Source organism: Typopeltis vanoorti, chromosome 11 (genome assembly GCF_054136105.1).
Source record: "Typopeltis vanoorti isolate ZY-2024b chromosome 11, IOZ_Tvanoo_1.0, whole genome shotgun sequence".
Lineage (NCBI taxonomy): Eukaryota > Metazoa > Arthropoda > Arachnida > Uropygi > Thelyphonidae > Typopeltis > Typopeltis vanoorti.
The window spans coordinates 81909704-81934237 of NC_143559.1; the positions used below are offsets into that span (position 1 = coordinate 81909704).

A 24534-nucleotide genomic window follows, 5' to 3' on the forward strand; every position below is an offset into this window, starting at 1 on the left:
GTAGTAAATCCGTTACTACCATTTAACGAAGCCCTTTGGTTGGAAAGATGTAGAATCTTTATCAGGGCTTTTCCATTTTGGAGTTAGTCGGTCTCACAGAGTTTACCAGGGCTTTTCATCCCGAAAACAGGAAAACCGGCCCCGTTATAATGCATATCAACAGACAAACAATAGTTTTCTTAGAGGAAAGCAGTCAAAGAATGGCGAGCCATTTAATTAGTGGATTAACCTGTCTCGGATGGACGACAAATGGATGAATAGAATTAAATTTCAGAATTTCCCTATCATTTAGTACGTTTACATTTCTGATAATGAGAAGAGTGAAGTTAATTATAAAAATAGGGAAAAATTATATACCAAGGCAAGTTCAGAGAGCAGAAGATATATTGCGTAAAGTAGATAAACGTCAAGTGCTTCAACAAGAGTTTTGCTGCTATCAAAAATGTTTGAAAAACTGAATAAACTGGTTGATTTCTCTAAATATATGAGGATTATTTATCTATTTTATTACGCTTTTTTAATTTTTGAAGGTGTTTTGGGCTATGGAAATTTATTATATGTATAATATCAAGTAAGGCATTGAAACATATGTCGTTTTTGTGGGCTCCAGACAGAAACTGTTTTGAATCTTAGGTGGAATGTCGTAAAAATTAAGAAATGCCATTCTAAGCGGAGATACAAGAAATTGTCTCATTTATCATCATAACGCTAATTACGGATATAGACCATATTGGTCTGTTCCGGTCTCATTATCCATCCAATATCCTTTTCTGAGGTCCACCCTGCCTTCTCCCTCCAATCGGCTTATATTTTAGTATTTGTTTAGGATCTCGGGTGTTGGCCATTTGGTTGACATGTTTTATCCATTTCTGTTTATAATTGTTTAGTTTCTGTTCTATTGATTTTGTTTTTAGTTCCTTTAAAATGTCTTCGTTCCATTTTTGATCAAATAATGTGTATTTTGCAGTTCTTCTCATAAATCTCATTTCACTTGTTTTTATTCTTTGTTTATCTTGGTAATTTATAAACGTACAAAGATCTCTATTCGGAAGATTCATTTTTATTTATCTTAATCCCTTATAATGTATTATTAATTTTCCGAGTAGAGTCTAGAGGTGATGAGAAAATTTTAAAATTTCAAGACACTGTAAAAAAGTGTCCTTTATCTTAAAGATTTCTGTTTTAAGCTTTTCTTGTTTATCTATTCTCTGAATTTCATTCAATTTCAATTCGGTTCACCAGTTTTTCCTGTTGAAGAACGTAATCAATTTTCCTAATTACAGAAAAAATATATAAAGTATGCACTTTTTATATTATGGGGAAGTCTTAGCTAACAAAACAATTTTTAGATGTAAGCGACCAAGTTCATGACTTGCACTGGCAACAACAACAAAAATAAAAATCCGCCAATATTAATAAATATTTTAAAACATGTTTAATATGTGTTCATTTATTGATATTTATTAATAGAAAAAAAAAGAAAAAATATAAAGATAAGTGGATGGAACACGTTGAAAGAATAAAAACAGAAACATTACCAAAACAAGCCTTAAATTACAAACATTAAGAAAACGAAAACCAGGCCGTCCTCTTAAGAGATTCAACGATGACTTCTAAGGCTGGAACAGGCCACTATAAATCCTTGAAAAGTATGATGAAGATGATTTATTAATATGACACAAGTGCCTCTAAAAACATGATCATTCAGTCAGAATGATACATGCTACCGGTTTAAATAATCAGCATTACTAGATGAACTGCGTTTTGACATATTAGATATTTTACACTAAAATCTCATTCACAGCGTAGTGTCGCTGAAGAGAAACTTGCCTGTTATGTTCTGCACTGAAGAAGGTTGGCGAAGATAAGCGTCGTCACCACGAACTTCGATGGAAACCGAATACTTCCCTGCACCTTGAAAGTGACCGTAGGAAGTCGAATACACTCCGTCATTCTTTCTGGTGTCAGCACCTGAAGGAGTCAACAATCAAATAAGAGAATTGGAGCTAGTGAAATTAATATTTATGCGGTTAATATTGTATATGAATGATACCCACCTGCTCCGTTGTCAAAGAGGAAAACGTGTTTGTGAGAACCATCTGGTAATGTGACCATTGCCGATACGTTAGCTCCAAGGACGCTGCTGTGATCTTTTGTGACCTCTGCAAAAATCCGCACAGGTTTTGCTTTTGGCAGTACGGTTTCGTCTACCCATGTTCTGACCCGAACTGGCATTCCGGCTGTATTACTGGCATGACCTGTGATTTTCATCAAAATTTCGATTGGTTCGTCTAGAGTGTTCTCCATTTCTACTAGATTAACCTAAGTAAAAAAAAAAAAGAAATTGGTAATCGCAAGAATTTTACGGCATTAATAAATTGGGTGAGTTGGGTAAATGATTTCTTTGTGCCTTCAACAAAATTCCACAGATGCGTTGTGGGAATTCTGACCAACCAGCTTAAATGAAATGGTGTTAAAGGAAGCGACCATACAGGTCATGAAATGTAATTGACTAAATCGATTCTGAAGTTAAACATTAATCAGCTATTCTTGAAAAAAAATGAATTTTTAAGAAGAGACTGTTTTGCAAGGACGAGAACAGAAATGTAGAGACTGCTACTCAAGCGCAACACTTTTCGGATAAATAAGTCCCGTAATATGTATCAAGCCAGTATAAGAAGAATCTTATAGCAACGTTTTAGTTGCTATAAGATTCTTCTTTACTTGTGGAAACCTAGAAAACCACAGAAAGAAGCGAACTTCTATTCAAATAGATCTGAATATAAATGGAGAGACAGAGAGCAATTGAGTGAAAAACAATGTAGAAATTGTGTGAGTGCGTGTGGGGGGATGTGATGGAGGAAAATAAAGCTTAGACATTACTACCCAAGATATTATTTAAGCACCACATGTGGGTCAACGAAAGCCGGTATTTTATGTCTGTTGATTGCTTGATTCATTCTGTGTGCGTGTGCGTGTGCGTGTGTATTCCTCAAACGGTTTGTCTGTATATCCTCGGTACCGAGTAGCATTTAAAATATACAAAGATTAACTAAAATTATGATGTAAAATAAACTCTGTTGCATCTTTTGGTATCGTGGAGAAAGTATTAGCAAGAAAAGATGCTACAAACGAGTTTTGGGGAAAAATACAATTTCTTTGTGATGGGAGACTGGATGTTGTAGTACAGAAATGAACGAATTAGGGAACAGGTATCAGGAATACTTTCTTCTGAAGTCATGAATAATTTTCTTAAAAATATGCATTAATAATAGCTTTGTTAACAAGCACTTCCTGGAGGCCATTTTCTGTTCAAATAGTAACTTTTATGTTTTTATTATCAAACACTGTTGATAAAAGAACACTTTGGTGGACAGAGTTCTGAACTTTATTCAAAAACCAATCAGCCATGATATCTTAATTTACAAGAAGAAATATCAGGCTAACAATTAAGATAAACATCATTTCTCAAGAAGATATCCAACATCATCATTATCACCAAAAACAGCTTGTGATTTTAAGAAAAACTTATATGATTTGAAAAGTTTTAACGCGATTCGTTAGTGCCCAAGTTATAATCACCACGAAGCAACTGCACAGCGATCTGAGTTGTTATCATAGCCAGAAAAGAAAGTTATTACTGCTATTAGGGACTTCACAGGCTTAGAAGATTCAGGTATGTGCCTTTCTGAAAGATGATATGACCTGCTAGAGAATGTTTAACTTAGAACACCCGGTCTTTTACTCTTTTAACCCAAGGTTTCCACCTTCCATTCGTTAATATCCATCAGCTGCATTTACCGCTTTCGAAATTTCGGAAACCAGTCTGACCTCTTCACCTTCCTATCCACGAAGCTCGGCCATCTGCGATACACTATCCAAGTAGTGAAGTCATCTTTCCAGGTGCACTTAATGTCTATTACCCTAACCGGCTTTCCCTTTTCAATACCACTGACCAAGCTGGACTTGATGGGGTAGATTTTGCAATAAGCAATGAACTAATGAAAATCGCACGTCTACCTACTCAACGTATACCCTCTATCGGGTATCTCCAATCATTCCCAAACACGTGTCCTTGGGCACTATAAGGATGCCAACTGCGATGAATTAGAAACCTTTATGCAGATTTACGTAAAAGTCACTTACAAAGAGTATATGCAAAATACTTAATCACGTGCATCACCACGTGTTCTAGGCAGCAATTTAAGGATGCTACCGGTCAGTAATCATCAACAGTGTCGATCACAATGGGGGAAAAACAAAGGATCTTTTGGGGCTCGATAAAGGACTTGTTGTGAGTGCCGTCTGGCTGGAGCGACGATTTTAAAAATAGCAGAGCTGACTGGTTTCTCAATAGGTAAGATATCCCGGGTGTTTAATCAGTAGAAAAATAACCCACATTGCTTGTCTAAGAGGCGTACTGTGTCAAAAAGACAATCTGTTAAGAATAAGATCGCCTCTGTAACTCACCGTATCTGTCGTATTAATAACTCTGCGTATCGACACATTATTTTTATTCCCTGGAGATTGATATTGATGACTGATTATGATCGATAATAATAATAATAATAATAATAATAATAATAATAATAATAATAATAATAATAATAAATTAATTCTCACTATTTCAAATTACAATATTAACGTATGAAATTTTAATATTTTAAAGGTCATAATTAATTAAGAACTTACATAAAATTTTTATAATAGTTATTTTATCGATAGCGTTCATATAATCAATATATTCTTTCATTGTATTAATTTTATTAATATTTTATAAATATCATCGATGTCAATTAACTTTATTGAATAGTTTTAAACCTGTCAATACTGATTTAATATTTTCATTTAATTTTAATATTTTAATCGTAAAATATTTTAATAAAATCTTTAGTAACAAGATATTATGATGGTGCTATAAATTATCTACAGTTATAATTTTAATGTAGTATTAAGATATAAGCTATGAAATATGATATAAGATCAATTTCGTAATCGTTAATTTATGGAATATAAAAGTAAGCAGAAAGCAAAATGGCTCACCGTTCCATGACCACTAAAGGTAAAACTGTCTGTTGTAAGCATAGCTTCTACGTCAACAAACTCGGAACTTCTTTTAGTACGTTTATTAAAAGAATAAGAAAATGTGGGACCATTTTCGAGTTTGAAACTCAAGCGAAGGTCATTTTTCTTGTCCGAATATAATGCAATGGATTTCATTAGATTGGCCTCGATTTCTATGGCAACTGATTTCTTAGCAAGATTTCCCAAATGGATGAATTGTTGCGCCACCTATAACCAAAATAAAAGATTTTTTTATTTGATTGTCGAGAAAATGTATTAAAAAAACATACAATGATAATAGTTTGTAAGAAAATATACATTATCGCTCAGATATAATCAGGAGTTTGTTAATATTAAATATGTAATTATAATATAGCTGAATTAAAGATAATAATCATTAATTTAACTATGTTATAATTACATTCTTCTTCTCTTCAAGGATTGGGCATTTGCTTGTATCGGCTTCACTGTTCTTTCCATCTTACAGCTGGAATAAACTCCTAATTTTATCTTGCAGCAGTGCAGAGAAAATAAAATCTACAATGTTATTAATTAGCTTACAAAATATACGTCATATTAAGATATTTATAATTAGTGAAGACGGTAAATAAAATTTCAAAAGCTATAACAGTTGTTAAGACAATATAATATAAATTATCACTGTGATTGGTGGATTTTCCAATATCATTAATATTGGAAAATACGAAAATAAGCCTTGGTTTTATTATACTGTAAAATAATGAAATATATAATATTAAATCTTGTGATTTTTTTATTATAATCAAACTTCTTATATAGAACAGAAAATTGCATTCAAATTCTCTGGAATTATTTTTCACACGAAAAAAAGACATTATTTTTATGACAGCAAAACTCTCCAATAACAGAACTCGATGTATATTTGTTATGAAATAGTAAATATAGATAAAAGAAAGTGGGTACTATATATAACCTCGTTCCCATGTTAACTCGGTTCATTGTAAAAATACGGTTTGCAACTGATAAAATCAATATACACTTTGTTGACAAAAGTAAGTGGACACCTCACGTACCATGTAAATTTCCGATCCTACCACATTCAAATATTCAGGAAGTGTCTGCGTAAGTCTAGAAATAAAAGGTGGGATATGCTGCATGCTTTGCACTGTACTCGATGTCAAGATGGCACGTTCAGCCGAACTGACAGACTTCCAACTTGGGATGGTAGCTGGAGGTGACATCAGTGGTCTTTCTGTCGGTGACATTGCCACCCGTGTCAGTATACCGAAATCCACCATTGCTTACGTCATTCGTAGATGGAAAAGCTGATGGCTACCACAGTTGAAAAATGCCCTGTGAGGCCACTGGTACTCACTAACCAAGATCGACGGGTTCTATCTCGAATTGGTCGAGAATCCTGCACGATCATCCGCGGCGGACCATGCAGTCAGTGTAGAAAATACTGCGGGGACATCTGTCAGCTCTAGAACTGTCTCTGGCCTTAGGTTACAACAAACCACATATTCCTCCCTCTCAATGCCAAACGGCGTTTGGACTGGTGTCTTTCACACCGTTCTTAGATCGAAATCATTGGAAAAGGGTTCTGTGGAGAAACGATTCACGCTTTTAAATGTTTCACTCTGATGGTCGTGTTTGGATCTGGAGATTACCCGGAGAACGGTTCCGGCAGGACTGCATCATTCCAACTGTCAAGTTTGGTGGAGGCCCGGTAATCGTATGGGGGTGATTCAGTTGAATGGTGCTTGGTCCGTTGGTGGACATGCCCAAAACTATGACGTCTGATAGCTACGACCTGGATCCTGGACAACTTCACGTTTCCGACGTTGTGAAGGTACTTCTGCAGTGACCGTTGTATATTCCAGCACGACACTACTCCATGTCATAACGCATTGCTTGTCGGTGACTGGTTTCCCACAAAAAAACGTTGAAGTGTTAGACTGGCAGGCTCAGAGTCCAGACCTCAACATCATCGAACATCTTTGGGAAGAATTAAATCACAGCAGTTGTCAGCATCAGTAATGTGGGGGGGGAGTAGCTTTGCCCGAAGAATGGAAGAATATTGCTGTTGAGACGTATCAGAAAGTGGTTGAAAGCATATCCCGAAGGTAGTGTCAATCAGGCAAAGATGGTCCCACTCAGTACTAGAAATGTAATCAAAAGCATTTTTTTTTTACTACAACTAGGTATCCAAATACTTTTGTCAACATATTATATATAAAACCTATAAATAAAACAATTCACTTGAATAGTGGCATAAAACCAGATAGTTTACCATACTCGTCAATATTATGTCTGAACTCGACGTTATTTTTGATATTAAAGCAATAAACGGTACACAGTTTATAATCACAAGAAAGAACATACTAGTAGCAGAGTTCTGAAGGTAACGTATGTTCTTTATTGTGGTTATATCAGTTGCTTTAATATCATTTTTGTTCTCGATGTTTATCAGAACTTTTCAGCTCCCCCCCCTCGTATATTGAAATACAGGTGAATCACGTATAAATTTCCTAACTTAAGAGTATGCAGCATCTAATTAAAATAGACATTTTTAAAGAAAATGTTTGTCATCGAAGTCAATTATTTATTAATCTATCTTTAATTGTGGCGTCTTGTTCGTCAGATAATATTCGATTAAATCTTAATAATCACATGTCCCAGGCATGAAATCTGCAACCAGATAATGCTTCCTAGTATTATAGAAAGCAACAGTCCGCGCGGGTTTTTTTTTTTAAATAAATTTTTAAAAAATTTAATTTTTAAAATAATTTTTTTTAAATAAATTTTTATTTCGGAACTATTGAATTACTGAATTGGTAGCTGGATATTTTATTGTTACGTAAATACAACACTGATTTTTGTTTTCATCAGGAGCACAAGCGTTTGCTTTTTTTTTTGTATATGCTAATGCTAATAGTATCAGCATATACAAAAATTCTGTGTACATTATTCTATTTAATGATAGAATAATGTACACTCACGCATTGTGCACGATGGCTGTCGATTCATTGCACATGTGCAGTCAATTTAACTACTAGTTGAAATAAGAATAAAATTTTTCGAAATCAGCTGGAAGAATTGACCTTACTTGAAATTTGTTTGAACTCGTATGAGATTTGCTATCCAGAGAAAATGAATAAAATATTAAGAACAAATAACACACAAACACACATCATACGAATATTCACCAATACTGGTTCCTCTTCCGGATACTTCTGTAACGCGACAATCTTTCCTAATGCTTTAGTAAGCTCGGTGGTATTGATGTCAGATGTATTCTTCACTACGAAGCTCAGTCCACCCGTGGCTCTACTGAGATTTTTGAGGTTTTCTGCGCCAATCTCACCCATGGCTATGGCGTGTAAGACAACCTTTGATTTCACAAGTTCTTCCATGGCACTGGAAATAGAGATGAATTCTGGCCTTCGGTCATGGGACTTGAGTACGTTCCTGCCATTGGAGATTAGGATAATTATTCCACCTTCTGGAGATGTATTTTGTTCACTGAGTTCCTGCAGTGTCCAAAATGAAAAATAACAATTCGAGAAATGAATCTTTTTAAGTTAACGTAATCGGTCAGCTAACTATTTGTACGAATACTTTAATATTTTTTTTAAAAAAAAGAGTCGAAAATTCCAACAGATAAAAATTCAAACTATGAATTAATTAAATTTGATTTTAAAACTCATCTTGACATAACTTAAGCTTTTAACAGTATTAACAACACCAAACAATTTAATCAAAAGATCATCATCATCATCATTACGTATCAAGGATTTAGGCCTAGTATGGCCTGTTCCGGCCTTAGAAGTCATCGTTGAATCGTTTAAGAGGACGTCCTGGTTTTCTTTTTCCTAATGGCTTGTACTTTAAGGCTTGTTTTGGTAATCTTTCTGTTTTCATTCTTTGAACGTGTTCCATCCATCTATGTTTATATTTTTTAATTTTTTCAATTACTGGTTCTTGGTTTAATTCTTTCATAATATCTTCGTTTCTTTTGTGATCAAATAGGGTATACTTTGCAGTTTTTTTCATAAACTTCATTTCTGCTGTTGTTAATCTTTGTTTGTCTTTTTGTTTTATTGTCCAGATCTCGCTTCCATACATTAAGACCGGTAGGGCTAATGTATTGTATACTTTTAGCCTGGTTTGTTTTTGAACTAGGTTTGGTTTAAATATAGAGTTAATTACTCCTGTTATTTTTAAATATTTTGCAATTTTTTTGTTTATATCTTTTTCATTTTCATAAGTGATCATACATCCGAGGTAGTTAAATGAATTCGCCTGTTCTAAGATCTTGTTATCTAATACTATTTTAGTTCTTGCTGGATCTTGTCCTTTAAAGGTCATAGTGTTTGATTTTTCCGTTGATATTATCATACCATAATCTTTGGATATCTCATTTAGATTTAAAATAGCTTTCTGTAAGTTATCTTCAGAATTTGTAATTATTATTTGGTCGTCTGCAAAGAGGAGAGTGTTGAAAGTTTAATTCCTTGATGTAAATTTTTACTCCATTTTATTATTATTTCATTTAAGTAGATATTAAAAAGAGTTGCTGAGAGGGGACATCCCTGTCGGACCCCTTGGTTTATCTCTCTTGTATATGATAGCTCGTGATTTAATCTTATTTGTATTTGGTTATTTTCATATATACTTGTGACAGCTTTTAGGATATTATTTGGTATTTGTCTTTCTTTTAATATGTTAAATAATATGTTTCTTTTAACTTTGTCAAATGCTTTTTCAAAGTCAATAAATGCAATATGTGTTTCTAAATTATATTCTCTTCTTTTCTCTATTATTAATTATTAATTTTAGGCAGAAGGCTGGGTCTATACATGATCGTCCTTTTCTAAATCCATTTTGTACCTCTAAAATAAAGTTTTCGGAATATTTCATTATTTTGTTATTTAAGATTCTGCTATATATTTTGTAACATGAATTTAGTATACTGATACCTCTATAGTTTTTAGGGTCATCTCTATTACCTTTCTTAAAGATAGGAATCACAATTCCTTTTTTCCATTCTATTGGGGGATACCAGTTGAGTAAATTTTATTTAAAAATAATAAGAGTCTTCCTTTGAATCTTGTTCCTGCGTATTTATATAGTTTTGAACCTAGCTTAATTAAAAGATGTTTAATTAAATTCAGCGTAATATAAGTAGTTAATTAAACATCTTTTGATTAAACTTCTTGGTGTTGTTAATACCGTTAAAAAATCAAATAAGAGTTGTAGGAAAAACTAGTAGTAGGAAAAACTTAGGCGGGTGATTGATGGAGAGATATCATGGAGTTAATTCAGGAGTAGAGTCCAAAAGACACGACCCGTGACTAGTAGTGTGCCGCAGGGTTCTGTTCTTGGACCACAACTATTTAATTTGTTCATTAACGATATAGGAAAGGATCTGAGAGGAACGGTTCATTTGTTTGCTGATGATGCAAAGTTGGGTAGAGCAATAGTGAATGCAGATGTCAAAATTTTGCAGGATGATTTGGATAGATTGGAGGTCTGGGCTAAGGAGAATAGATGTCAATTTAATGTGGCAAAATGTAAGGTTATGCATTTTGGGGTGAATGGTGGAACTGTACTCCAGGAGATTGACGAGGCCAGAGATTTGGGAGTGTTGACCGATAGGGAGTTGAAGTTTTGGGGAGACATTGCAAAAGTGGCTAAATCAGCTCATCGAATCACTTGGTTACTGAAAAATACTTTGATGATCAAAGACAAGCAAGTTATTGTTCCTCTGTATCGAACCTTGATAAGACCCCATCTTGACTACTGTGCCCAGATCTGGGCTCCAGGGTTTCTTCTTGATGGGGAGGAGGCGGAGAGGATCCAGAGGCGAGTGACCAAGATGATAGCAAGGCTATGGAATGAACCTTATGAGAACAGGTAGAAAATTTGTGGGTTGTAGAAATTGATTGATAGGTGGAGGAGAGGAAATATGATTGCGACATTCAAATTACTAAAGGGTTATAAGTTTAATTCAGGGGATATTTTTCAGAACAGGACTGGTGGTGGGAGGACAAGGGGCCATCCATGGAAACTGGGAAAGAGTGTGGTTAGCAAAGGTGTTAGAACTAGGTTTTTTACTTGGAGAGTGGTGAATGAATGGAATAAGCTGCCAGAGTCTGTGTAGATGTTGAATAGTTGTTCTTGACATGATGTTAGGGCCTCTCTCGATGAGTCTAAGGACTCCTTGGAGTTGCCAGTAATAATAATAATAACCGTCAAGACCTACGCTTATCTGTTAGATTGATGATTCTGTACGGAGATGATATTGTGTACAAAGTGCGACGGTTCGGTAAATTGAAACTGAAATTGTCCAGAAAATTAAACAGGTTAGCCTTCCTTAAACGATGCCGTGACATTGATATCATTCCAGCTTTTCTCAAATTTAACGAAAAGTTACAATCGGCAAAGGCACATCGTATTTATCGACGGGCGAGTTTAGCGCTTCTCAGAGAACAAATCCCGCTACTCGCATAGAACTTAGTAAGTTAAACAGCTCTATTGCCGATCTACAAGAAGAACTAATCAACGTCTTAAATACTGAAATGTGGACTGTTCTACATCACATCTCCGAAGTTGCAGCAAAAAAAAAAAAAAAAAATTTACAAAAGTTAAAAGTTAAAAGCAGACACCTAAAAAATATGAACTCCTACAAGAGCGCCAACATACTATGTACCGACCGCAACTTCGACGAGACCTCGTGGTCGCAAATCTATCGTCAGAAATACTCACTGAAGAAGCCAAGAACGCTCTCAGTCTAGGACATAACTTTGCCGTCACACTTAAAAAAATTCCAAAATTAGAAATCATGATGAAGGTAGAACGAGGCATCTACGATCTTCCGCCAGCAATGGCCAATAATGTGCGCTTAGATATCGCAAATATTTTAAACAAAGCTAAACCACCAAAATGTAATATACCACGTAATAAAATAACTGCCTTAAAAAAGTTATATAAGAATAAAATTATTATCATTACAAAAGCCGATAAATGAAATCTACAGTTACCATGGGTCAAGAAGATTATAACAAAAAAATGCAAGATCTCTTATGTGACGGTTCCACGTACCAAATTATAGATAGAGACCCCACTATGTCTCAAAGGAAAAAAGTCCGAAAATAAATAAAAAAAAAAAAGTGACTTCCTGGTCCAAAGAAATCATCAAAAAAAAAATAAAACCAATTCATGTTAAACCACCCCGTATTTATGGATTACCAAAATTCCACAAATAGTAACCTTCAACGCCCCCATAGTCGATAGCATAGATAGTCACACGTATAAACTGGCCCAACAGTTAGCCAAGTCGCTTGCTCCTCTTACTAGCAACTCCTCTACTTTTGTAAAAAAATTCAATCCATTTCAAAACACTAGTTAAAAATTGTATCCTAAAAACTTCAGACATAATGGTTAGTTTTGATGTCACCTCTTTATTCACCAATGTACCACTTATAGACACTCTGGATAAGTCTAAATTTCCCCCTGATATTTTTGAATTATTCAAATTTACTATGCATGCAGATCACTTTACATGGGGAGGAAAAATCTACAAACAGATTAATGGTACTGCTATAGGTTCCCCCCCTCCCCCTTTAGCAAACGGTTACATCGATCACTTTGACAACAAAGTACTCACTACACTACATACAAGCCACTAGTTTGGTTACGCTATGCAGATGATGATGTATTTGCCATTTGGCCCCATGGACAAGATACTTTGGATGCATTTGTCACCTACCTAAACGGTCAACACCCCAAAATCCACTTCACAGTAGAAAAAGAATCTAATAACTGTTTACCATTTCTTTACACATTAGTCACTCGCCTTTCAGATGGATCACTACCTTTTTCCATTTACAGAAAGCCTACGCACACAGGAAAATACATATATAAACAATCACATCATCATCATCATCATCCAGTCCAACAGTATGGCATTTTAAAAACACTCACACAGAGCCAGAGCCATTTGTTCTAACGATACAGTTCTGACCACAGAACTCAAATATCTGCGCCATACGTTTTTATCCAACGGTTACAATCCCTACAAAATAGATAAAAAGTCTCATTACTCCTCCCCTTCTCCTAATACACAAGAACACAACATGACCACCTCTATTCCCTATGTCAGAGGTACATCAGAAAAGATAGCCAAAGTACTGATGAAACATAGCCTTCGCATCGCTTTCAAAACGCATGTAAAACTAGCAACTCTGATCCGCTCGCCTAAGGATAAAATTCACCCTTTAGCACACCCAAGAGTGTATGAAATTCCCTGACTGTGACTTGGCCTACTAACAGGACAAACAGGAAGATCAGTTAACATCCGCCTGGAAGAACATAAAAAATACATTCGCTACTAGTACTATGGCAAGTCAGGACTGGCAGACCACGCTTTGGATACTTCTTCACACAGGATTAGATGGAAGAAAACAAATGTGCTATTTAGGAGTTGTTACAGATCTGAAAGATTATTTTTTGAGTCAGCAATGGCTTTGAACAATTCTCCTAACCTGAACATGTATGGTTGCATTAATTTGCCAAAAATTTCGGAGACTGTCATTCTAAGAGCAACTCCCACATAGCTGTAATGATTTTTTTTTTCAACATTAGAGGGCACCATAATTTAGACCTTTTGTATCTTTAGATCTTTTGCACACTGCAATTTTATTTAGTGAGCGAGTGATGATGCAAAATCATCATCACTCGCTCACTGTCGCGTGTACAAGTGTGTTGTGCTCTGATGATGCTGATTTGAAATTCAGCGAAATATAAGCAGTTAATTAAACATCTTTTGATTAAATTGTTTGGTGTTGTTAATACCGTTAAAAACTTAAGTCATGAATAACCGTCAACACCTAAGCTTATCCGTTAGACTCATCTTAACATTAACATCTCGATTAAAAAAAAAAAAAATAAATAAATATATATATATATATATATGAGCATTGTGAATACTGATACTTACCTTTAAACTAGCATCCAATGCATTCCCTATGAAGGACATGTCGGATCCTTCCTTAGTTGGGAGCAAACTCGAAATATTGGTTTTGTCATCGAAACTTTCTATTTTTTTCATTTCTATTAGTTGACTTGTGATATCATCAAACGTCACTATGGCTAAATCACTTCCATACGGAAGCGTATACATTATAATATTGTGAAGGGACTTGTTGACGAGAGTTAAGATTTCACCCTGGAATAATCAAAAAAAAGAAGTTTCAATAATTATGAGCATGCCATATTCTTGAAAAATCAACACCGATCATTTATTCTTAAAATAAATATGACTAAATAACATACTATGTATCCAGAAATACTATGTATGGGAGAAAGGAGAGAAACACGTTTACAGATTATTAGGAAACTAAATGGGATTTCTCCATGATATATCTTTAAACTATTTTCTCAAACCACAACAGCTCTGTTCCCTCCCCGCTAAGCAGTAAGCGTGTATATCCAATTGTTAAAATATAGTTTCATGTACTAACAAAATAGCTTTGCTTTTTTTTTTTCAGGTTAATACGCTTCATATATGTTTACGAACTGCGCAGATGGAGAACTATAAAGGAGCGAACGGTATTTAGTATACTGTAGGCGAGAAAAGCGTACACTTAACTAATAATGATGGCCATCAATAAACAAAATAATCGGTCATATAATTTGAAAGCGATTAGATAACGTTTACGTTGAAATTACCTACCTCAGGAAATTTTGAAGTATCTATTGCTATCACGTAGCGCCCTCTAGTGTTCGGTTTTGATAATAGGACTCGAAAACTAGGTATAACGGAGTGGTTTGATGCAAGGTCTATTCTGTTAATAAAAACAACAAAATATGAGATTATAAAGAGTAAAATAGTATTTCTAATCATATTTCTTAAATATAACTAAGTTAATCTCTGAGTGAACAAAATTTTTCTTTGTGAATTCACGTACAGTACTCACCCTGTATTGTTAGAGAAGTCAGCATGCCTATTAATGATGTCTTCTGTGCTAGCGTACTGACACTGGATATTTTGTTCATTTGGGGCCCATCTGTTGTGTTGATATTCCTCATTATTGCAGAACTTTTTCACCTGTATAAAAGTTAGTCCGTTAAAAAGGAGATAAAACTGCAGTAAGAAAGAGATGCAACGTTAAAATGGTTCATCTATAAAGAAAAACATACCGAATGTAAGAATGGACCATACATGATTGATGCCTTAGCCATTGCGGACTCGGGATCTGGTATAAACACACAGTCCGGGTCGATATTCGGATAATTCCCCGAAATGCGGCATTTTTCTCCATTGGACCTTCTTAACCATCCCTTGATGCCTTCCATGCAAGTTGTAGGAAGAAACTAAAAGAGAAAGAAAAACGTACATGATCAATTTGATTAGAGAGAAAGAAGAAAAGATTCACTTGTTAGCTAGTCATAAAACTACCATTATATCAGATTATGTGGTTAGTAGTGGGGACATATTGGGGATCAAGAAGCAAGCATGTTTAACCATAAGTGAATTATTTCTCATATTATTATTATTATTATTATATGGGTATCTCCATGGAGTCAGAAGACTCATCGTGGGAGACCCAAGCTATCAAAACAATATTTATCATACCTCTTCTTGACCTCATTTACAGACGAAGCACTCACAACTGAGTTAGGCAATGCATTCCATTCATTCACCACTCTCCAAAGCAAAGCAAAAAATCTTGTTCTCATACCCTTGTTAATCACACTTTTCCTTAATTTCCAGGGATGACATCTTGTTCTTCCATCACTATCACACAGCTGAAACATTTCCCCTGCATCAATCTTATAAAAACCTTTAATTAATTTAAATGTTTCTATCATATCTCCTGTTCTCCGCCTATCAACCAAACTCTGTATTCCACAAGCTCTCAATCTATCAATGTAGGGAGCATTTTTACACCACTTACCAGCTTAGTGACTCTCCTCTTAGCCCTCTCCACCAATTCCTCATCTCCAAGGAATCCAGGCGACCAGACATTTGCAATCCAAATGTGGAAGTATCAACGCCTTATAAAGAGGAATAATAACCTCTTTATTTCTGGATGTTAGTGTGTTCTTCAATAACCAAGTAATTCTATGTGCAATTTTGGACACCTTAGCAATGTGTCCTCTGAACTTCAATTCCCTATCCACTAATATCCTCAAGTCCCTAGCCTCATCAATCTCTTGGAGTACCGTTCCATCAATGTGGTACACAGCTGGAAATCTTTTAACCCCAAAATGCAAAACGTCACACTTTTCCAGATTGAACTGACATCCATTACCCTTTGTCCATTTTGCTAGCTTATTTAAATCATTCTGCAAATTCTCAACATCAGCTTGATTTCTTATTGCGCTGCCCAAGTTTGCATCGTCAGCAAACAACCGAACATCTCCCTTCAAGTAATTTTTTATATCATTTATGTACAAATTAAATAATAACGGCCCAAGCACAGAGCCACACCACTAGTCACCTGCTTCCTCCTGGACTCTGCTCCTCCATACCTACTTTCTGGTATCTCTCCATAAGCCAATCTCTTATCCATAACACCGGTCCCCATTTGTTCTAATTTGCGCAACAGTTTTCCATGGGGTATCCTGTCAAAAGCCTTTGCAAAATCCAGAAGTATCACTGTGTAGCCATTCCCCTTGTCCAACTTAGATGTCACACTATTATAAAAAGTTAATAATTTGCTAAGGCAGGACCGACCTTTAACAAAACCTTCATTTTTAAAGTTGGCCTTTATAGAGTAGCATATTCTGATCAACCCAATCCTGAATTCTGACCTTAACCAACTTTTCCAGTACTCTTACCAGCACTCCCGAGATGGTAATTGGTCTGTAATTAACAACCGCAGTCTTGGAGTCCTCCTTTATGCAAAGGAACTATTTTGCCTTCCTTCCACTCCCTAGGGACCATACTAGAGTTTAAACTCAAGTTAAACAACCAAGTAAGAGGAGTTGACAATTCCCTTGCACATTCGGGTAGCACCCGAGCTGATATTCGATCTAAACCAAGAGCAGTGTTTGCATTTAAATTCTGCAATATACTAAGTACCTCTGACTTATTAACTTCAATTCTTACATCAGTTATTGCTACAGGTACAGAGATATCCTCACTTGGGTGATAGACTTTTGAAAAGTGACCACTCGACTATTGCATCTGATTTGGTCACCTCGATACCATCGGCACCCACTAAGGTCTTCCAAAGTCATTCTTCCTTTTACTTTCAACGTAGCGAAAGAACTCTTTGGAATTACCCCTGATCCCGTTAGCTAAGGTGTTCTCATAATCGGATTTTGCTTTTCTTACTATGCTGGTAACCTTTCTAGTCTGAGCTTTGTACTGCTCATGAGTGTAGTGATCACCTTTCTCCTTGTAAATTCTCCATAACGTTTGCTTTTTTTGTAGATCAAGCCTGATACTACTACTTATCCATCTAACGCCTACCTTGTTAATCTTCCTAACCACTGGAATACATTCTGATATTGTCCCCCCGCAGATACCCGTTAAATATATCCCATGCACTGCTACATCATTCCCCTGCAATATTTTCTGCCATGAGATGGCTGTAAGCTCACTCCGAAGCTTGTTATAGTTACCTAACCTGTAGTTCCGAATATACCCCCTTCTTAAGAGAGAAATCCACAAATTTTACAACCTCCCAAGTCAATACTACATGATCACTCCCACCAATTGGAGGTAACGAGGACACCTTACTTATGCATATGCCTTCTGAACATTTGACCAGATCCAACACCCTTACACCACGAGTCCCTTCAGTTATGCACTGTTTCAAGTAATTGTCTCTTACAAGGTGCATGAATTCCGATTCCCTTTTGCCACGTGATAATTCCTTCGTCCAATCGATATTATCATAATTAAAATCCCCCATAATAATCACTAATTTCCCTGCACTCATTACACTAATTTGCTGAGGCATGAATTCAACATCACCCCTTGCACCTCTCAAATATACTCTCAAATATGTAATAGCTAATTATTTTAATGATAAAAAATAAAATAAAATATTCTAACGTATTTTCATTCTTTAAAGGGAATATTGTGCATTAATTTAGCTCAACGTTTTTTAATCTGATAGACTCCACTCCCCAACTTCCATCATCAATGCAGACTCAGTGCACTTTTCCGAGACTTGTAGGATGAAGGTAACCAGAATATAGCGGACAAGTATCGCCACCTCGTGTTCCTATTCCAAAATAGTATTATATGTAGGTAATTCATTTTGCTGAGTGCTGGAAAGCTCAAAGGGAAGGTTATTTTATTTTTTATTATTTATTATCTTATTTTATTAATTGTATTATCTCTCTCTCTCTATCTACTATAAATAGAGAGAGAGAGAGAGAGAGAGAGAGAGAGTGGCTAACTTGGGAGTTGGTTGAAATAAAGCCCTAGATGACTTTTAATAAAATTAATTCATAATAATCCACAAAAAAGTATTTTTTATAATAAATAAAAAAAATATCTTCATTTATTATCAGTACAACTGGATTATAGTTACTCGTGGATAAATTTTATAACTCGATTCTTGTAGGAGTCAGCTTTTCTTCCCCCTCTCTTTTTTAATATTACGTTTTCCTATTTTAATATACAATTTTTAAATATAGTCTTATTTTTACGATTTTGTTTTGTAAATTTCAATATTAGACTTTTATAGATGTCACTATTTATACCTCTCCATCCTTCTGGTAATAAACTGGATGCAAGGGATCCCCAGAATTACCTTGTTCATCAAATATTCCGTATCTCAGATGAGCCCATTGATGAATCAGCTGTCGACCTGTGAAATGAAATCAGAATGAAAAAAAAATAATAAATAAATAAACAAAATCCATTTAGAGTATTTCCAAATACGATTACTGATCTCTATATTTACTATATTACTACAAGACTAAAAATAAAATAAAACAAACAAAAGAATAAATAATAACATTAAAGTATGTTTGGCATTTCAGTAATTTAGCATATAATCTTACCAACTATATGAATAAACAAAACTTGCGTGAAATCATTATTACGTTTGGTAAAAAATCTGTCTTCATAATGAGTATTCCACAATCCGGATATCATTTTTAACACAACAGAAACCAGGAGACGAGATGTGCACAATAGTCCAAGTGAGGTCTTATCAAGGCCTTGTAAAGAGGCAAAATGACAACCTTATCTTTACATGTGAACATTCGTTTCAGAATTGAAATTATCTTTTGAGTTCTATTTGCAATATTTCCTACATGGTCCCTGAACTTCAACTTCCTATTTACTAACACTCCAAGATCCCTAGCCTCATCAATTTCTTCTAGCCTAATCCCACCAATATAATACGACATTGGATATCTAATCACGTCGAAGTGAATGATTTTAAATGTACTGACATTGAACTGACATCCATCATATATCGAAAGACAAATATATAAAGCAAGGGTTTGGTCTTACCTGCATTACCATACAGTTCTTTGAGAGGACCTCTTGAATCTTTTAAAAAATTAGGAGTTAGATGAATGTAGTGTCCAGGCTTTCCACATCCTTCCGGTTGGAGTGTATAGGGACGATCTCCATGAAGAGAATTTGGTGGCTTCACCTTAATTAAAGATTCACTGGAATAATCCATCTTACTGGTAACCACGTACTCATCTTTCTCAGTCCATGTGTTTGGCAACGCTATGATAACATCTGTGAAGAACAAGCGTCCACTGGTGGCTTCGAATAAATATTTGCTTGCATCGGTAAACATTTCCTAAAATGTAACAAAACATTAGCAGAAAATTAAGCCACGTTATTATTGGATTTCAGGGCAATAAACACTATAGAAGTTGCATACTTTGATTGCGTCCACCAAGTCGCTGTCTTCAGGAATGCTCCTGTCAACGGTAACCAATATGTCTTCATAGCCATGGTCATTGAGTTTGAGTTGGTAACTGTGGCCTCCTATTAGTAACACGATGGCGCTCAAAACCCATAGCAACCACTTTACTACTGTTGTCATGGTAACTAACTAAATAAAGAAAATATAAATAAGAACATGAAAATGTGAATGTTTAGAATTAGTATGATTTCATTCATTAAAATATACAGAAGAATAATATCGATATCTTCTTCTTCTTTGAGTGCCATCTCCTATTGGAGGTCAGCGACCACCTTGGCAAATTTTGAGCGATCCTCAGCCAATCTAAACAGTCCCTGAGAGCTCATGCCAGTCTACTATCTGATGTCTGCCAGCCAAGATTTTCTTCATCTTCCTTGTCCACTTCTTCCATTTGTCTTCCCTTTATAAGCAATTGACGTATTTTATATTTTTCATTACGAAGTGGATGGCCAAGATATGCAGTTTTCCTTCTTTTTATGGTATCTAAAAGTTCACGTGATTTCCCCATTTGTTTCAGTACTTCCTGGTTGGACGTATTTGCTGTCCATGGGATTTTTAACATTCGCCTGTATAACCACATCTCAAAGGATTCAAGTTTTTTTTTATTGATGTTGTCTTCATGGTCCAAGTTTCTGCACCGTACAGCAGTATAGACCATACATAGCATTTAACCATGCCTACTCTAAGCTCTAAGTTTAAGTTGCCGTTACACAGTGTTGATTTCATCAGGAGAAAATGTTTTCTGGCCATTTCAATTCTAACTTTTATTTCCATTTCTGAATTGCATTCTTCATTTAACCAGCATCCGAGATATTTAAACTTTGTCACTCTTTCTATTCGTTTCCCATTTAAAGAAAGTGATGAATTAAGAATTGGTTTCTTAATCGATATCTTAATAATAATAATAATAATTTTTTTTTTCAAAATTGTTTTCGTAATTTCAAGAAATTCCATATCACCGAGAGTAATGAAATTGAGGGGGCGCTCTACGACGTAGCTTTCTGAAGTTAATTGGAAGAGTTTGTAATCGTTTTTATTTTATTTTATTTTGTTGCAGTGAATTATATTTTGGTGATGAGCTTTTTTAAGCGAGGATGTGTTTAATAAAGCTTTATGACTATATGTAAAGTTATTTTTAAGGCTTAGGTGAGTAATTACTTTACTGTTAAGAATCTTTAGTTGCAGCGAAAGTTATCAGCTATGCCTAATTTTCGACCCGTTACCTACTGGTGTAGGTGTTGCATTAGTAGGAAAGCTGTTGTGATCATACAGAAGGTATATTATAGCTTTTTCATAAATAACTAAATACATGTTTCATGCAGATATTCTTGAAAGTGCTAGGCGTTGTTCGCTCGGAACCATAACAAATTGCCAATAACGATGTGTTATTAGACTGAAGCTTCTATTATTGTATTATGTGTTATTATTATTGAATAAAATATGAAAGGAAATTTATTCTTTTCTCATGAGAGAAAATATTTAATTCGATTATTTCAATTATTTACTCATATGAAATGAGTAAATTGAAAAATATATATACACTACTACCAATAGTTGTCCGGAGATCTCTGTTATTTGAAGTTATGGAACATTCTGGGTTTGTTAATAACATAAAAACCAGTGTACCTATAGCAGGAAGCAGGATTTCATCGCAGCAGTTGATTACAGGTGGTATAGCAACCCGACGTGAACTCAGTGACTTCGAGAGAGGTCATCGTGGGCTGTCAGGTTGGTTACATGTCCACACATGCCATTGCCGCTCAGCTGGAGCAGCCAAAATCAACGATTAGTAATATGATCAATATATGGAGACGTTCTGGCATCACTAGTGCAGAAAAACACCCATGGCGGCCACCGAAAATGACTGACAGGGACAGAAAGGTATTAAAATGAGTGGCACACAAAAACCGGCTGTAATCGTCACAGATCATCCACGATGACTTACAGAGCACCAGTAACACCATGGTGAGCACTACTATTGTAAGAAAATAACTCCATTTACTGGGTTTCCACGGAAGAGTAGTGGCACACAAGCCGAACATCACAACAACGAACAAGGTGGATCGTTTAGCCTGGAGCCAAGAGCGTGTGAACTGGATAATTGACCAGTGGAAAATAGTACTCTGGAGCGATGAATCAAAGTTCACCTGTGTTGTGGAGGCAGCCTGGCGAACGCTTATTACCACATTGTTGTATCCACAGTAAAGTTTGGTGGTGAAGGAGTAATGGTATGCATTCAGCAGATTCCATGAAGGCGGTCCAGTACCTTGATATCCTGGATAATCAGGTGTGGAACGGTCCCGTGTAACTATCAAGACGACAATGTCCCACGCCACAAAGCTGTAGCTGTTATGGAATGGTATGAAGAGATGGGTATTAAACGACTGCCCTAGCCTGCGCAGAGTCCTGACCTCAACCCCATTGAACACCTATGGCACGAATTGGAGCGGTGATTGAGGTCCAGAGCAGCACGTCCTCGATCTGTCGCTGAACTCAGCTCCTTTGATGGAGGGATGGAGACAAATTCCACCTGATGTCTGCCGCATATTGGCATATCGGTGAAAAGCCTCCCGCAAAGGTTGCAATAGGTGATCAAAGCCAAAGGCGGACCTACCCGATATTAGAATTCGCCTGCTGATATCAATTGTAAATTGCTAAAGTGTCCGGACAATTATTGGTAGAGTGTGTGTGTGTGTGTGTGTGTGTGTACATGTATATATATATATATTTATATATATATACACATACATACAGATGGATGGGAGAGGCAGAAAACTGAGTGATCTGGAAAATCATGGGGGAGACCTTCGTTCAGCAATGGACAGAACCAGAAGGTTGAAGAAGAAGAAGAGATATACACACACCCATATATATATATATATATATATATATATATATATATATATATATATATATATATATATATATATATATATATATATATATATATATATATATATATATATATATATATATATATATATATATAGAATACCTCAAGTGTTTCTCCAATAAATCTTCATCGTTCATCAAAAACACCACAGATTTCTTTTTTCATATCAAATATATTTCCATCAGCGAAAATGATATCATAGCAAGTTGTGATTATCTCATTATTTACTAACGTCCCTACTGAGGAGGTATTAACATTACTAAAGGACAAATTGAGTAAAATGATATTTGCTTTATTAAAGCATCGTATTCAGTCTGGCTACTTCAGATAAAGGGACTCCATTTATAAACAGAACCAAGGCCTAGCAATGGGCAACCCCTTTATTCCCGGTTTTAGCAAACATTTTCCTAGAAGATTTTGAAACGAAAGCCATATCGTCCTTCTCACTTAAGCAGAAAGTTTGGAGGCGTTATGTTGACGACATTTTTATCATATGGAAGCATGGACACACATCTCTCATGGATTTTCTTCATCATCTTAACAACCAGCATTCTACGTGATATAAAATTCACTGCCGAGCTAGAACGAAATAACTGCCTTCCATTCCTGGATGTAATTCTTACACGATGCTCTGATAGATTTAAAATCTCTATATACAGAAAACCCACTCATGCCAACAGATATCTGCACTGTCAATCTCGTTACTTTCCACCACAAAAGCTCGGAACTATTTCTATCTTAGGACGCAGAGCACGCTCTCTTTTAAATGAATCAGATGAGCCCCAAAAAGAAATTAATCACCTTTCTCTTATCTTTAAACAAAATGGGTATTCTGAAAAAACGATTAATAAATTTCTTCTGAGTTCTCCTAGGCAGTGTACTACGGAAACTACTGATTTTAAAGGTAGAATCTCCATTCCTTACATTAGTTCAGTCCCAATAAATTGGCTAAAATCCTTAAAAAATACATCATCTGGACGTTTTTCACTACACTTCCTAAAGTCCGTTCTCTTATAAGCCATCCGAAGCCTATTCATCATAACCTGAAATATCCAGGTGTACACAAGTTATGGTGCGATTGTAATATTCCTTATTTTGGACAGACTAACAAATCTATTGACCTACGTATAGAGGAGCATAAGAGAGACATTTCCTATAAAAGATCATATGCATCTGTGCTATCCAGTCATGTTCTTTTCTCAAACAATCCTCATGATCATCTACAGAGTCACTCAGTTTGCTGGGATAAATCTGAAAACATTTTTCGCTGCAGTGATGAGTTTGAAAGGAAAATCATGGAGTCCAGGGAAATTCTCCTTAATCTTGAACATTTGAACAGCAATTTGAGTTACAACATCCCTGATAGCCATGCTGCAGTTGTTCAATACTGGCGTTCATGAGAACTTGCAAGCACGCACGCAACAATGACGCGCTGGATAGAACAACTTGAAAAATAGGTTTTTGTGTCAATTATGTATTGCATTTTTTCCTGTAATTCTCAGTTTTTTGTAACTTCAATTTTTTTATTATTGTGTTCTACCTTTAGTGGATACCTGATGAAGGCTGTAAAATGCTGAAACTAGTATCATTTTCATTAAAACTTAATATTTTATCTCAGTTTAAAGTCATTAAATAAATAAATAAATATATATATATATATATATATATATGAAACGC

At 35.4% G+C, this 24534-nt stretch overlaps 1 protein-coding gene across 3 annotated transcripts in view; it reads right to left on the reverse strand.

Annotated features, from left to right (window-relative positions):
* Positions 1-24534, reverse strand: part of LOC150101797 (calcium-activated chloride channel regulator 3A-1-like) — a 78812-nt gene that overhangs the window by 3614 nt on the left and 50664 nt on the right. For all 3 annotated transcript variants that reach the window (XM_090400519.1, XM_090400518.1, XM_090400517.1), the window contains 11 exons: positions 19920-20093; positions 19535-19835; positions 18775-18881; positions 15250-15423; positions 15027-15157; positions 14783-14894; positions 14048-14275; positions 8253-8576; positions 5044-5292; positions 2058-2322; positions 1831-1971 (listed from right to left, as the gene is read on the reverse strand). In XM_090400519.1, the coding sequence (XP_090256645.1) occupies positions 1831-1971; positions 2058-2322; positions 5044-5292; positions 8253-8576; positions 14048-14275; positions 14783-14894; positions 15027-15157; positions 15250-15423; positions 18775-18881; positions 19535-19835; positions 19920-20084 (2197 nt within the window). In that variant the 5' untranslated portion in view covers positions 20085-20093. The remainder of the gene's footprint in view (positions 1-1830; positions 1972-2057; positions 2323-5043; positions 5293-8252; positions 8577-14047; positions 14276-14782; positions 14895-15026; positions 15158-15249; positions 15424-18774; positions 18882-19534; positions 19836-19919; positions 20094-24534) is intronic.